The following is a 15,956-nucleotide window of genomic DNA, read 5'->3' on the forward strand; positions in this document are numbered from 1 at the left end:
CTGCTTCTGGTTTACCTTCCCGCTGGAGCGGTACCTATTTATCTACTTGCACTTTGTGCTTTTGAACTGCTATGTTGGCAAGAGCAGGGACCAAGCAACGGGAGCTCACCCCGTCGCGGGGATTCGAATCGCCAACCTTCTGATCGGCCAGCCCTAGGCTCTGTGATTTAACCCACAGTGCCACCTGTGTCCCATGCAGACTTACTTCAGAGTAATTAGACACAGGATTGTGTTCCACTTCAGCCAACATCTGGTGCTCACGGTAGAATAATGAATCAAAATAAACATCTCTTTTCATCTTCCACAGCTGACTGCACGTCCAATGACCGTCCGACGTGGAGAACGTGCTCCAGTCCCTATCAGGGAACACATGGCCATTGATGTGTCCCCAGGGCCAATCCGGCCCATTGCCCAAATATCTGCCTATTTCCCACATCCTGGGCTGGACGGAGTGTTGGCGACACGAGACAGAATGAGGGGTCAAGGGGCTGCAGCCATGCCCCCTGGAACCGGGGAAGGAGAACCGGCGGACGGAGACGATTCTGATGAGTACAGTGAGTATGAACCCTCCCTTCCATGCCTTTGAAGGGGAGAGGACCCAGGTGTTCTGGATCAAACCATCTATTCATTCCATGGAGGGTGGAGAGGGGTGTAGGCGGCCTGAACCACATATCTGATGCATGCATGTTCACACATGCAGACTCTCTCTCTCACACACACACTGGCTGTCATTTTATGCACCAGCTCTTGCCTTTGCACATTTTCACAGCCACACAGGTGCGTGAGTGCATACACACCACCTGCTTAATTACACTGAAAGCAAACTTACCCTCCAAAGAATCCTGGAATCTGTAGTTTGTTAAGGGTGCTGGGAACTGTAGCTCTGTGGGGTGAACTACAGTTCCCAGGACTCTTTGGGGGAAAGCCATGTGCTTTAAATGTTGAGTGAATGTGCAGCTAGTAGCTCTGCCTTATGTGCATACGTACAGGCACAAATTCAAGACATTTTCACACATTTAAAGGTCCATAAATTTTCCACATACTGTCACCCAGCGCTTTACTGCAACAGTCCTGCCACCCCCTTTTTATACCTCTATTTTCTCTCTCACACACTTACTTCCTTAGACACTATCTCTCCCCTGCATCTGAGAACATAACAGTGTTGCATTTTGTCACAATGCATTTCATGCAGTGGTTCTCAGAAACACCAAGCCTTTCAGATGATCTATACTTCCCAGCTCTCCCATATCACAAACACAAACTTGCCTAAATTTTACACAAGAATTCCCACTCAGAAGGGGTGCCCCGTAGAACCTCCTTTACATGTGGAGTCAATACATTGAGAGGGCTCTTGTGGCCAGCCCTGTTTTCACCACACAATGACTCAGCAATCACATCACTCTCACTCACAGCCTTGCATGCAGACCCTCATTCTTCCTCCCTGCCTCCTCGTATACACACATCAAGGCATCCCTGAGACACACGCTGACCTGCGAGAGGAAGCCCCCCTAACCTTACTTCTGGACTTACCTCTGAAGATAGGGACGCGGGTGGCGCTCCGGTGTAAACCACTGTGTCTCTTGGGCTTGCTGATTAGAAGGTTGGCAGTTTGAACCGTTGCTCTGTCCCAGCTCCTGCCAACCTAGCAGTTCGAAAGCACGCCAGTGCAAGTAGATAAATAGGTACCACTGCAGCGGGAAGGTAAATGGCGTTTCCATATGCTCTGGCTTCTGTCACAGTGTCGTTGCGCCAGAAGTGGCTTAGTCATGTTGGCCACATGACCCAGAAAGCTGTCTGTGGACAAACGCTGGCTCCCTCAGCCTGAAAGCGAGATGAGTGCTGCACCCCACAGTCGCCTTTGACTGGACTTAACCGTCCAGAGGTCATTTACCTTTACCTTTTACCTCTGAAGAAGCATGGATAGGATTGTGCTGCACATCTCCTGTCTCAATAATACGAGTTGTGCACCAAGGCTGCCAACTTAAGAAGACTCCTTTGGAAGTCTGAAAAGTGACAGAGGCCAACATGACTTACTTTAGTCAATGTGCTGAGATTTAGGCCAGGATTTGAGATACTTCAATGCTCACACAGGTACACACCTGTGCTCTTCTTCACACACATTTCTGTGTTCTCTCTTTCTCTCTCTCCCTCTCCCATACGTACACCTCCCCACAACTATTTATCACAAACAACTTTTCTCAGTTCACACACAGGCAAAACTTCCAAATATTTGCCTTCTTATCATAATAGTACTAGGAGTCCCCATCCATCGCAAAGATCCTATGGCAGTAAGGTTGGGGTCTGGACAGCAGAAGTAATGCTCAAGTCAAGGGCTGGCAATCTTTCTTCAGCCAGAGGGCCACATTCGCCTGTAAGCAACCTACCAGGTGCTGTGTGCCAGTGGTCTGGGGAGACAGGGCTTAGCCTGGGAAGTGTCCCGAGGGCCAGACAGCGCAGCCTAGAGGGCCGCCATCTGTATATTTATTGAATTTGTATGCCGTCCTTCATCCGTACATTTCAGGGAGGTTCGCAACATAAAAAAACAAGGTAAAAACACAATACATAATAAAAACAAGAACAAACCACAATACAAACCAATAACACCCCCCATGCACCTAGGCCTGAGGTCCCCCAGCCCCTGACTTAGTGGTTAAACCTGCCAGACAGATTTGGCTTTGTTTAAGTAACAGGCACAGGTGATGTGTTGCCAAAGGAATTAACGGTTGGAGAGCCTTCTGACTCGCTGTGAGAACATTTTGTGTGCATCCCCCGTGGGCCATAAACCGTGGGGCAAACCTTGGTTCCAACTCTGCTGAGTCAGAAGAGATCTACACCACGAGCCCCGGTTGGGACGACATCTGAGCGAAACCAAAGCTTAGCTCGGTGCAGCAGAATAGCAGAAAGAGCTGGGCGGAGCCAAGCAGCTGCAATCTCCTCTCTCAGTCGGCAGCACAGTTGTCCGTTTGCACTAAGCTGTGACTTGGCTTAGCATGGCAGGCAAACCAGGCCACCACGCTGTACACACCACAGCCCCAGCAGTCATCGAGAAGCACTCTGGTGCAGAGAGCAGAAGCTTTCTGCTCCCATATGGTACCAATTCACAAGAGACGCACACAGAGATGCAGTCACACACTTCTGGGGACAAACTCGCACATAGCAAATGGCTCGCTCAGCCACCTTCTCTAACAAAAACAAACCCACACAAACTGACACCCTCAGTGACACAACAGCCTGCCTTTAAGAGAAAGACGGTTTCGTATTCTCGTCTACGCATGTGCACACAACACACTTGCACGCAAGCAAGCTCATAGAGTTGCATGTGTAGTTACACACACTAGAAAGGAGGGAGGGAAGGGAAGGTGGAGGGGTGGAAGGATGAATGGATTGGGGTGGTGGTGGTAAGGGAGAGCCAGAGTGGAGGAAGACAGAAAGGAAGATGGATAGATCAAAGCAGAGGGATGGATGGGAAGAGACAGAAGGACAGAAAGGTAAAATGTCCATGCCAGAGGATGGATGGATTTTGATGGCCGTAAAGCAATTTATGAACCAGTGCAAGTAAAGATGCGCCCAGGTGGAAAGAAGCAGGGACAAATCTGTAGGTGGACTGACACATAAGCCCATTTTATACAGTCTTCCAACCATGCAGCCTGGATGTGGTAGGTGGGGGAGCAGCAGAATTGCACCGCTCTCCCTGTTCCCCATCTCCATGTGTTCCCCAGCTTTGTGTGCACAGAGCTACAAGTGTACCACTTGCACAGGCTCTCTGTCCATGCAGCCTGCTTCTCTCTTGACTGTGCGGGGAACACCTGTGCATGTACGACTTGCAAGCATGTAGGCTGTTCTGTGTACCCAGAACTGAGGTATACAGCGGCTGGAGATGCAGACAAAAGCATGGTCCTCTTCTGCCTCCACGTATTTCGACTTTGTGGGTGGAAAACTGTGTGCGGAAGGGATCTGCGGCTAAAGAGCAGTAAGTAAGATGCACGGAGTAGGTAGACGCCTACGTTTTTGCCACACCAGGTTTCTACCCCACAATATATGGAGTGGTAACAATGCCTTTCAGCATGTGCAGATCACAGAACCTTGAGTACTACAGCTTCTCCCCACTCACCTGAGATCAGAAGGTAGGCCATGCAGGTTCAAAGGGTGTGATCACATGACTCCCAGGCAAGATCCAACTCTGCTCAGAGATCTGCCCTGGTTGCTGATTTGATATCAGGCCAGGTTCAATGTGTTATTATTAGTATTTGTTGATGTTTAGTCGTTTAGTAGTGTCCAACTCTTCATGACCCCATGGACCAGAGCACGCCAGGCACTCCTGTCTTCCACTGCCTCCCGCAGTTTGGTCAGGCTCATGTTGGTAGCTTCGAGAACACTGTCCAACCATCTTGTCCTCTGTTGTCCCCTTCTCCTTGTGCCCTCCATCTTTCCCAACATCAGGGTCTTTTCCAGGGAGTCTTCTCTTCTCATGAGGTGGCTATGGAGCCTCAGCTTCAGGATCTGTCCTTCCAGTGAGCACTCAGGGCTGATTTCCTTCAGAATGGATAGGTTTGATCTTCTTGCAGTCCATGGGACTCTCAAGAGTATTAGGTAGTAGTAGTAGTAGTAGTAGTAGTAGTAGTAGTAGTAGTAGTATACAAAACCCTTAACAACTTGCTTTACCTATGAGATCCCCTTACCCCACATATTCCCACTCAACCACTTCAATTGGTGGAATTGGCACAGCTACAGGTGCCACAGAATACCCATTCAGCAGGGGTAAGAATTTGATTGTTTAATGCACTTTGGAACTCCCCGTCTATTGAGATCAACAGGTGACTTCACTGTACACTTTTCAGTGCCTGCTAAAAACATTCTTACTTAGACGAGCCTACCCAGATGCTTAGAAAGCTGAGGCAATTTTAATCTGTTTTCTGTATTTTAACTTTTGTATGTTTTAAAGCAGGGTTGCGAATTTTTCTCCATTTTATTGTTCTATCTTTTTGTAGACTGCTTTGAGGGTGGTTGTTGTTTTTACATACAAGTACCGTATAAATTTTATTAAATAAATACATAAATGACAAGAAGCTTCCATTGCTGTAAAAACAAAAAGAACATGCACACACATACACACACACTTTTCCTAGACCTGATGGTTGTAAAGACGGAATCAGAACTATATGGGTTATGCCTGATAAAGTATACCAATGGGAAGGGAGTTCAGCAGGTTTTACAGTACTCAGGATATAGGGCTCTGTTGCACCGCTCAGCCCCTTTGATTCTCCCCTCCCCGAGCAGAAGCAAAATAAATTATGCATACTTAGGTAAATTGGCTTAACTGGTATGATTTATGCAGGTCGCAGCATAACATCCCAGTTTTATTAGTGCCTGGGTTATCTGGGAGAGGTGGGGTTTCGATTATTATTATTTCAATCTCAAAGAAAACAGCTGCATTTATATGCCAGATGGCTGACAGATGACTTCTACACAAACCTATAGTGGTGAGCAGTGCAGAAAGGTAGACAGGTAATATAGGGAGATGGAGGGAGCTCAATATGCAGGCAGATTGTGAGTATGATTACAAGGAAGAGAAAGGAAAATGAAAATTCAGATGCAACTGACTGATTCCTTTTCTCCATTCTGTTTGGCACCCGATTCCTTTACTAGCATCGCTTGGGACCCTTGAATTTGACATTCTCTATGATCCCGAAAACTGCACCCTTGACTGCACCATCCTACGGGCCAAGGTAATGATGGCAATCTGGCAAAGTGCCACCAAAACAACCGCTCTCCTGCTCTCCTGCAAATGGATGATGCCTTTTGATTCCGACCCGCAGGCTTTCTGCATTATGTGTCTCGTTTTCACAACAGAGGGACATGATTTAATAAGAGAGGCCACACAAGGAGGGAAAATCTCATTATGGAGCCAACGCTGCTCATTTTCAGTCTGTTTCTTTTCTCTCGCCTGCATTTCAACCCGTTCCTTCTCCTCCAAGCCTCTGGAAAGCAGAGAGGCTCACTCAAAGGCCCACCTCTCTCACACAAACCCCCGTGGACTTCAGCTGGCTCTGTTTGCACAACCCTACCCTCACATACATGCCAACAAACACAAGCCCCCTCTCCCCTGCCAGCTGGTGGGCTTGCAGCATCTTCAAGCACCTCGGCGACGCGCCAGGCAACCGGGTATCCGCAGGCATCTGGGGTTGCCGTGGCAACAGAGAAGGGATGGGGAAAGCAAGGGAAACAATGCGGCAGTTCAGAACCACAGCAAAAGTAACGCTTGCCCTCCATCATCATTACCCAGAGCCCCACCACCACACCTCAGGCTCCCCCACCCCCCACGATTGATGACCATTAATCCCACCCAACATAGCTTTCTCTTCTCTTTGCTCCCCTAGGTTGCAGGGGCTTCCTCCCAAACTATTCTGGGTGTGTTAACATGATGTGTTTTTTGTTTTTCCTGCCTTATATATAACTGGAAGTGCCATTTTCCCTGTGGTAATCCTTCAACGAAACCAATTTAGCTTGATGCTTTAGCAGTGGCTCTGAACAGTGTTTAAGAAATCACAACACGAACCTTTCCAAGACTCAGAATAATTTATTTTAGCCACGAGTGGCGTTGAGTCTGTGTTCCCTTCAACAAAGGCAAGCCGACACTTTTATTGGGATTATTCAAGAAGCCCTCTCTGCCCGAACACTTGTCTCGTCCCAGATTCTGCAAAGCTCACTGAGGCTCTCCCCAGAGTTCTCCTGTGTTTCTTATGCCCCATAAACAACCTCACTCTAATTCTGGCTTCATACATAGAAGAATGCTTTTGAAGAGTGTCTAAAAACTTCCATTGGCTCAGAAGGCAGCAACCAGCTTATTGTCTAGGGCAGGCATAGGCAAACTCAGCCTTTCAGATGTTTTGGGACTACAACTCCCATCATCCCTAGTTAACAGGACTGGTGGTCAGGGATGATGGGAGTTGTAATCCCAAAACATCTGGAGGGCCGGGTTTGTCTATGCCTGATCTAGGGTGAGGTGCCCAGAGCATATTATACCAGTTCTATATCCATATCTCTGGCTCCCTATTCATTTGCAGGCCTGATTCAGAGTGCAAGTCTTAACCTTTAAGTCCCTAAATCAGCGGTGGGGAAACAGTGGCCTACCAGATGTTGTTGGACTTCAGCTCCCATCACACCCAGCCAACATAGCTAGTCATCAGGGATGATGGGAGTTGTAGTCCTTCAGCATTGGGGTGAAGGCACAGATACTCCCATCTCTGCTGTACCTGCAGTTGGGACTCCCTCCTCCCCTCCTGCTTGGACATGTGGCTCAGCAACGATTTCTGTCCCTTACCCTGGCATCTGAAATACAGTGGAAGAGAAGGAACACCAGGCAAAGCTAAATTTTGGGCGGCCCATAAGACCACCTCATTGCTTGCTTTTAGTCAAGCAGCAGAGACTTGGCTTCTTAAGCATTTGTATGGAAGGGGATAATCCTTTGCATTACTGATTTGGCTTCGGCTTGAGGTATCAGCTGATTTAAAAAAAAAAAATCTGCTGCAGGTTTGGTTTGCTTTGCTGTTGCTTGTGCTTTGGTTGTTTCTATTTCTTCATTATGTTAACGACCTCAGAGGTCTGTCCATGGAAAAGTGGGATGTTAGCCATGGCATTCAAAACATTTATACTGTAAGTCAAGATATGCAGTAGAAACACTGTGCATAAGGTCAAGACAACTGTCACACTTCTTCCTGCTTCTGTGTAGGAATGTGGTCGTGTGTGCAACAGTCTAAGGACTGCGTGTCTGAGAAAAAGAGCATGAAGCATTCTCTTGAGATGTTAATGAAATGTATAAGGACAATATTTTGTTTAAAGGGGAACTGATCATGGTCTTCTTATTCTCAGGGTCTGAAACCGATGGATTTCAATGGCCTGGCTGACCCCTATGTCAAACTGCACCTTCTGCCCGGAGCCTGCAAGGTAAACATGGCTTCAGGTTCACCTCCACTTTCACTGTCTCACAGTTCCTGAGCCTAGCACTATCCAATATACACATGCAAAGCTACCACCACCAACAAGCCATGCAGAGAAAAGATGAGGTGTGTAACCAAGCTGGCGATATTGTGTCCCTATAGAACAGGAGGAAGGCAGTGTTTCTCAGGCCCCATCAGTGCCAAACATTTAAAGCAGTACAGTGTTACCTCTGGTTACGTACTTAATTCGTTCTGGAGGTCTGTTCTTAACCTGAAACTGTTCTTAACCTGAAGCACCATTTGAGGTAATGGGACTTCCTGCTGCTGCTGCTGCACCGCCAGAGCACGATTTCTGTTCTTATCCTGAAGCAAAGTTCTTAACCTGAAGCGTTATTTCTGGGTTAGCAGAGTATGTAACCTGAAGCGTATGTAACCCGAGGTACCACTGTATCATAACATTTCATACAGTCTTCACTTCCCCCAAAGAATCTTGAGAACTGTAGTTAACGGTACTGAGCGTTGTTAGGTGACCCGTTACCCTCACAGAGCTACAATTCCCAGAGTTCACTTACTCATGCATCTATGCCTCCAGTAGGTTTTGCTCCCAGGTTAACACTGAGCAAGCGACAAATAAGTTGAAGGACTGTTCCCCCTGTTTCTTTGTAGCTAAGCAGAGTAGCTCATGCAGCCGGCCTCTCACTCCAACATACAGGGAGAAAGAGATGGAGCAAGCCAGAGCCACGCACTTCAGTAGACTAGGCCACATCAGGCAAATATCAGAAACCAGACTATTCTACTGCAGTCTCCTTAAAATACATTCAATAAAGCACACTTTGGAAAAGGGGCTATCAGTAATTATCAGGAGAGAATAGAAAGACATTGATAATTCCATGCCACCATTCTCCTGTTTTCAGCCTAGGAAACAGGTAAGCCTCTGGTCTTACTAGAATATTTTGCTCTTCCATTCCAATTCCTCCCCGCCCACCCCCCACCCCCCAAAAAACCTTATCCTTTCCAGGCGAACAAACTGAAAACACGAACCCAGCACAACACTCTCAACCCTGTGTGGAATGAGGCTCTGACTTACAATGGAATAACAGCTGAGGATATGGCCCGGAAAACTCTGCGGTAAGACCCCCCGCCCCACCCCGCTGACCTAAAATCCCAATCTACAGGGCCCTCTTTCATTCCCATACTCTCTTTGGCATTCACACCCTTGGATCCTTTTTCTCTCTTTCTGCTTCCCAGAATCTCCGTCTGTGATGAGGACAAACTGACCCACAACGAGTTCATTGGAGAGACCCGGGTGCCCCTGAGGCGCCTCCGGCCTGGCCAGAAGAGACACTTCAATCTGTGCTTGGAAAGACAACAACCAGTGAGTCAAGCACAAGCGGGTTGCGTATCTCACAATGAGTCAGGATCTATTGGTTTATTTTACGAATTGATAAGGATCCTCAAGCACATCCTCTAGCTGCTTGGCTGCCCAGCCACTTGTCCCCCTGTCCCAACCCCCACTAACAGCTTGTGGGCCCTCCACTCCATGGGACCTGTCTGAGTTTCTCCCCATGCTCTGCCAAACTCGGTGCTTTCTGCCGATCACCAGCATCTCATAACTGATTCTTCTTTGCCAGCAGTTGGAATAGTTGTGAATGCTTCATGGCGTAAAAAGCCCAGCTAACTCACAACGAGTGGAGGTAAAAAGACTTGTAGGCAGCAACCTGTCTGTAGCATATTTTATGCGCATGATTTTTGTGATCCCCCAGTGGGCTAGAAGGTGTCTCAGAAGGGGCAAGGAGGGGAGATAACTCAGGATTTTGAGTGGTGAGGATGAGTCTCCTTGCTGCTCCCCAGCGACCAACAAAAGCAAAATACATCGCCTTACCAGCAAGTGTACAGTTCCACAGAATTCAGATTTTATAGGTGTAGTAGATTAACACATCTCTATCCTGTCACTGATTTCCACCCACCCACCACCCATGCACGGGATATATTGCATTTTGATTCTATTAGGTTAATCCCTTATGCCTACAAGTCATCATAGTTGTGTACCAGTCTGTACTTCCAAATGTCAGGGGAGTTTTTCCTCTCCCTCCTGTGTGCACTTGCTCACTCATTCTCTCCCTTGACTCCTCCAACTTTGCTCATATTTCTGTTTGGAAGAGCAGGGAAAACCGATTTTTTTCCTCAAACATCGCTTCCCTCAACAGCTGGCATCCCCTTCTTCCATGACAGCAGCTCTGCGTGGCATCTCCTGTTACCTGAGAGAGGTGAGAGCGTATTCCCGCCCCCTTCCTATTCCTAGCATTATAAAACCTGTAGCTTAAGAGTGAGGAACTTGAGGGCCACATTTTTCAGCCTGAGGGCCACATTCTCTTCCAGACAACCTTTGAGTGGGTTACATGTCAATGGTGGGTGGGACCAGAGCTAAAAGTAGACAGAGCAACAAATGTGAATTTTACCTCTGTACAGTTTCAACACACACACACACACTTTACACACGCTTTTTACCCTCAATAAGAGCAAGCAGGAACCGTTATACGAGTTCAATGACTTATTCCAGCCAGGCAAAAACACCCAAGGAAGATGCAAATCGGGGTGGTGTTTGACCCTGGATACGGGTCCCAAAGACCAGATACAGAAACTTGGAGAACCACATTTGGTCCCTACTGTCTCAGGCTTTCCATCTCTGCTATAGGTTCTCTCATCTCTCAAGGAAAGGACTTACCCTTAAATAGCCAAAGGAAAAAACCAGAAACAATTATATCAAGTTAAAGGACTATGAGGCAACAAGCATCAGTGCATACCAGCTGGAAGCAAAGCAGCCCAAGCAATAGTCGGAATACTGTACTGCCGCCACCATAAGTAGGCCTACTGGCCAAATCCCAGCTGACCAATGTGAAGTATCTCTTGATATAATTTAGTTATATAATTAGGGCCCAGAACTTAAGCCTGCCAAGCAGGCTCTTTCCTCCAAATATTATTCAGCTGTGAAGAAAAGCTGTATGGTCCTCTGTAGCAAAGTGATTACAATGTTGGACTACCGGTAGGAGTGGAGGGCCCCAGTTTTTTAATTCCAATTTCAACCATTAAAAATAAATTACCATGGAGGAGACTTCCAGTCAACACCTCTCAACCTAAGCTACCTCACAGGGTTGTTGTGAGGAGAAAAATCGGGGGGGGGGGGGGAATAGGGTAAACATGTACTTTGGTTATTTGTAGTATTTTGCCCTGCTATCATGCTCACCCTCAGACACATCTTTCTTCTAAACCACTTCAGAGGTTTATTATTATTAATTATTACTATTACTACTACAATAGTCATGTGGTATATTCATTTTTGTGACATAAATAAATAGGGTTGAGTCAGAAATATGTTGCCAGGCTGAAATTTCGGGATAGCGGGCCTGACGGGATAGAGGATCAAGTCAATGTTAGCAGGCAATGTGCCAAGGAAATGCCAGGGAGGGAGAGCTGCCTGCCAAGCATGGGTGAAGGAGGCCCGAGAGGCTTTCTGAAGCCTTAACCTGGGGTGTCAAAATGCCCAAGCTGCCCAGCCCTGACAGGCTGCAAAGGTTTGTTTTCGGGAGGCTTCTGGGTGGATATTTTGCACAAAAGCACTCCATGCTGTTTCCTTTTCCTCACTCCATAGCTAGAACCCCCAGCTGGCTGGGCCCTGGAAGAAAGGGGTCGTATCCTGCTCGCCCTCACGTACATCTCCGAGCGCCGTGGATTGCTGGTGTCTATTCTTCGCTGTGCCCACTTAGCTGCCATGGATGTGTGTGGATACTCAGATCCTTATGTAAAAACGTGAGGAATTGTGCTTACACTTGGCCATAAGAGAGAGGCCTACCCTTTCGCTTAGCCTGCAGGCATATTCAGAAGACTAAAAGAAAAAGGAAATCCCATTTTTAGGAAAGCTTTCAGGGATTGTTTTAAAACGAACATGGAATCAACTTCATTACAATGCTGTGTCTGTGTAGTCATTTTGCATTTTCTTCTGTATTTCCAGCGTTTTTGATTTTACAACATAATGTTCTGCAGCTGTACGGTGGTGGTTTTTAGCACTTGCATGCAGAATTTTAAGGGTGGCTCGCAGCCTTTTGGGGGAAGGAGACAGAAAGGAAGACGACAAATAGTCTAGACAAACAGGCTCACTCCCCGTTGTTGTTTTGGCAGGTACCTGAGGCCAGACGTAGAGAAGAAGTCAAAGCATAAAACAACCGTGAAGAAGAAGACACTGAATCCAGAATATAATGAGGTGAAGAAAGAAAGACGAGAGAAGTAACTGCATGTTCTGGGACTTGGGAGGCACAGTCGGAGCGAGGGGAAGTTGAAGAGCCAACATGCTTCAATAATTCTAATTTTGTCTCTTTTCTGTGCCCCACAACAGGACTTTTTCTATGAGATCGAACAGCCAGATCTTGGTCAGAAATCCCTGGAGATAACAGTTTGGGATTACGACATTGGGAAATCTAATGACTTCATTGGTGAGAAGAGCAAGGGGAGGTGGCCGGGTTACAAAATGTGGATATGCCTTCTGGGACCCTCAACCAACGTCATAGATTTATAAAGTGGCTCTCTCATGGGACCGTGGAAACTGCCATTTCTTGTGAGCGGCTGTCTCTATGATAAGATTTGCAGATGCCCCACCAAATTAAAGCTACCAAAATTCTTTGCTAGAGAAGCCACAACACCAAAACTGGTATAAAACAGACAGAGGCATGCCCACTACTTCACAGGATGTCCCACGGGGGGGGGGGGGTCCCTGTGCTTTAGGGTAGAAGGCGCTATTTGCAAACATCAAGGACCAATTTATCTTTCTTTTACAGGTGGGGTGACCCTCGGTCTAGGGGCCCCTGGAGAATGCCGACAGCACTGGCTCTCATGCCTTCAGACCCCCGACTGCCGCCTTGAGCACTGGCACACGCTCACCAACGAGCTCCCAGAATCCTCCACTTTCGGCCCCTGAGAAGCCACCTCGATTGCCTATATAGAGTTGCATCCTCCCGCCCTGCCTGCCTGCCAAAAAAAGGGAGGGGCACAGCACCAGGGGCCCCTCCTTTGCACGAGGACGTTTGCACGTTTTGAAAATTACTTGTCGTTGGTGTCCATTTATATTACGCTCTAGGGAAGGGCTTAAATGGAATGAATCGTCTCTTCTGGTTCCATGTGTTTTAAGGCATTGGGGAGTGGGAGGTGGTCATAGCAGAGTGGAGGAGCCAAGGAAGAACAGGAGGAGCCCAGGAAGCCACTTGCAGAAAAAGAATTTGAATCTATGAAAAGTCACAGAAATAATTATCCATCCTCTTCCTCTCTTAACACCTTTCTTTCCAAGCTGACCATCGCTCTGAAATCCCACTACTTTCAAAACAAGGCTTAGCTTGTATTTTAAGGGACAAGATATTTGCTGGCACACAAAATTTGAAGCATCGGTTTAGATTTCTTTTTCTTTTTTTAAAGCATATTAAAAACCCACTTCCCCATATGTAATTTCTTTCAGCGGTCCAAAATATATTTCCTTCCTCTTTCCACACCAGCTCCTTTCGCTACTCAACTTAACTTCAGAGTGCCAAATACAATTTATACTCCTAAATTGCTGGAGAAAAAAAAATATGGAACTTCCTGCATGGATTATAGGGGCATTCATCTGGCACACCTCTTCCTGCTAACTCATTGTTAGAGGCCTGCCGACATAACTGTTTATCCCTTGTTAGAGACTCTGCAGTCTCTCTTGTTACAAGCAAGGTTGACCCCACCACCACCCAAGCAGTTTTAAAAACAAGGTTGCAGGAAATTTTTGTGCTGTTAATTCTTGCTTCCATTTCTGTCAGAAAGCTCAAATCACTGGAGGAGATCCAGGCCGAGAGCAATCCTAACAGCGGGCTGCCCAGCCTCTTCTTAAAGACTTCCAGTAAGGGACAGCACCTCATCTCTGGGCAACTGAGTCCCCATTGTGGAACTGCTATTTCTATTAAAAAAAGTTTCTCCTAATGTTAAGCCAACACCTGCTCTTCCTGTAACTTAAGCCCATTACATCCAGTGACAGTCCTGCGCTCTGGTGCAGCAGAGCAAGTCTTCTATGTAAGACCCCTTTAGGTATTTGAAAGGTGCTTTCTTCTCCAGGTTAAACATACCCGGTTCCTTCAACCTTTCCTCATAGGGATTGTTTTCCATACCCTTAACCATCTTCCCTGCCCTTCTCTATATCCTTCTTAAAGTGTAGCATCCACAAATGGACAAAGTACTCCAGAAGAAGTCCAACTAGCACAGAATAAAGTGGAACTATTACTTCTCATGTCTTGGAAATGACGGCTGTATTAATGCCGCCTAAAATTGTATGAGTCTTACACAGTACTACTGGCTCATGTTCAGCTCAAGAGCAACTAGTCCTGGGATCCTCTTCATTTTTACTGCTGCTTCCACACTATACCTGTGCACTTGATTAGGGCCATGATTATTTTGCCTAAATGCAAAACTCTGCATTTGTTTCTGTTGAATCTCATTTTTCTTCCGTCCACTTTCCAGTTTCCCAGGCTATCTTTTCCTAGTTCATAGCATTTAATCAGCTTGCAAATCACACTATCATGGGGGACTCTATTAGGTGTTTTGCTGAAACCAAGATCATTGCATTCAGTCGTTCTTCAATCCACTAAACTAGTAACTTGATTTTATACACACACACACACACACACACACACACACTCATACACATACATACACACACACATACACACCTCCCTCACACACACAGTATATATAGACACACATTTATTCTTTGCAATCCGTGCAGGCTTCAAGGTGCTTGCGAACTGACTCCCTTGAAATCTATTCTAGTTATTCTCCCTAGCACTGAAGTCAGATAGACTCGTTTCACAGATCCTCCTTTTCAAGATTTGGAACAACAATTGCCTTCAGCCCTGTGGCACTTCACCTGTTCTCCAGGATCTCCCAAAGATGATTAAGACAGAAGTTATGAGTACACCAGTGAGTTCCTTTTAGTACCCTCTAGGATGCAATTCATCTGGTCCTTGAGACAAAGTAATTTCAGGTAGTGAGGCATTTCCTGATGAAATTTCTTACCAATCTCAAACAGAAGCACTGGCCACACCACTCATGTGCTGACTATGCTACTTATGGAAGATGGAACACAATTCCCCTTTGTGGGGGGGAGACAAGAGGCAAAATAGCAACCGAGCAATCCAGCCTTCTGTGACACCTGTTAATATTTCACCATCCTTACTGAGAAACAGGCCTAGTGTCCTTCCTCTTCCTTCAAACACATCTTTTTATTGTTCTTGGTAGCATTCACCAGCCTCAGCTTATTCTGATCTGCTTTCCCAGCAAGTCTGGACTACACAATCCTAGTCTGCCCTTCCATCCATTTCTTATACAATACATGCCTTTTTAAAATCTTCAGCTCATTAGGCTTTTCTACAGCTGCACTGGCTTTAAGGGGGAAAAGGTCCCATTTTCTTTTCTCGCTGGCTTGTTTGAGATGGCTCCCATTTTCTTCTCTCATTGGAATAGTGCCTTTAGTAACTCCTTTTGGGATTTATCCTGGTCAATGCTGCAAATTCTGATAGAGAGTCATGGGAACAGGCAGTAGGCATAAGCCAGGGAGACTTATGTGTCCATCACATACTTCCAGGCCTAGCCTGGCCATACTTTTAGACAGGATAGGGAGGCCTGCCACAAACAACTGCGTTTGTGGTACCATTAAGGGCAGCACATTGTCATGTATTTAACTTAATGTTCTTTTAGTAACAATTTGGGGGACCCATTTGACCTTTCCACATCAGGCACAAAACCATCTTTATTCATCTCAGCTAGACACACATCTCCCCATCAAACATTTCACTTGTTCATTAGAAGACACTCAGTACCCAAGTGACACACCCATTTTCTGGGTAAAATGTGAATCAGCTCTTAGAAAGGCAGTCTTCCATCTATCCTTTTGAGCAAATGTTTGCAGCTAGGCAAAAATTTGGCATTTGCTCTTACCTTAAAATTCCTGTCACC

The 15,956-nt window shown here is 46.5% G+C and overlaps 1 protein-coding gene across 1 annotated transcript; it reads left to right on the plus strand.

The window, feature by feature from the left end:
• Positions 1 to 287: 287 nt before the first annotated feature.
• On the plus strand, positions 288 to 13,124 carry DOC2A (double C2 domain alpha). Its single transcript, XM_033170458.1, has 10 exons — positions 288 to 554; positions 5,647 to 5,726; positions 7,870 to 7,944; positions 8,956 to 9,065; positions 9,186 to 9,312; positions 10,145 to 10,204; positions 11,587 to 11,744; positions 12,114 to 12,195; positions 12,328 to 12,424; positions 12,767 to 13,124. Exons 1-10 carry the CDS (start codon positions 323 to 325, stop codon positions 12,904 to 12,906), a joined length of 1,161 nt encoding a protein of 386 aa, XP_033026349.1. The 5' UTR covers positions 288 to 322; the 3' UTR covers positions 12,907 to 13,124.
• The last annotated feature ends 2,832 nt before the right edge of the window (positions 13,125 to 15,956 follow it).

This window comes from Lacerta agilis, chromosome 14, assembly GCF_009819535.1.
Source record: "Lacerta agilis isolate rLacAgi1 chromosome 14, rLacAgi1.pri, whole genome shotgun sequence".
Lineage (NCBI taxonomy): Eukaryota > Metazoa > Chordata > Lepidosauria > Squamata > Lacertidae > Lacerta > Lacerta agilis.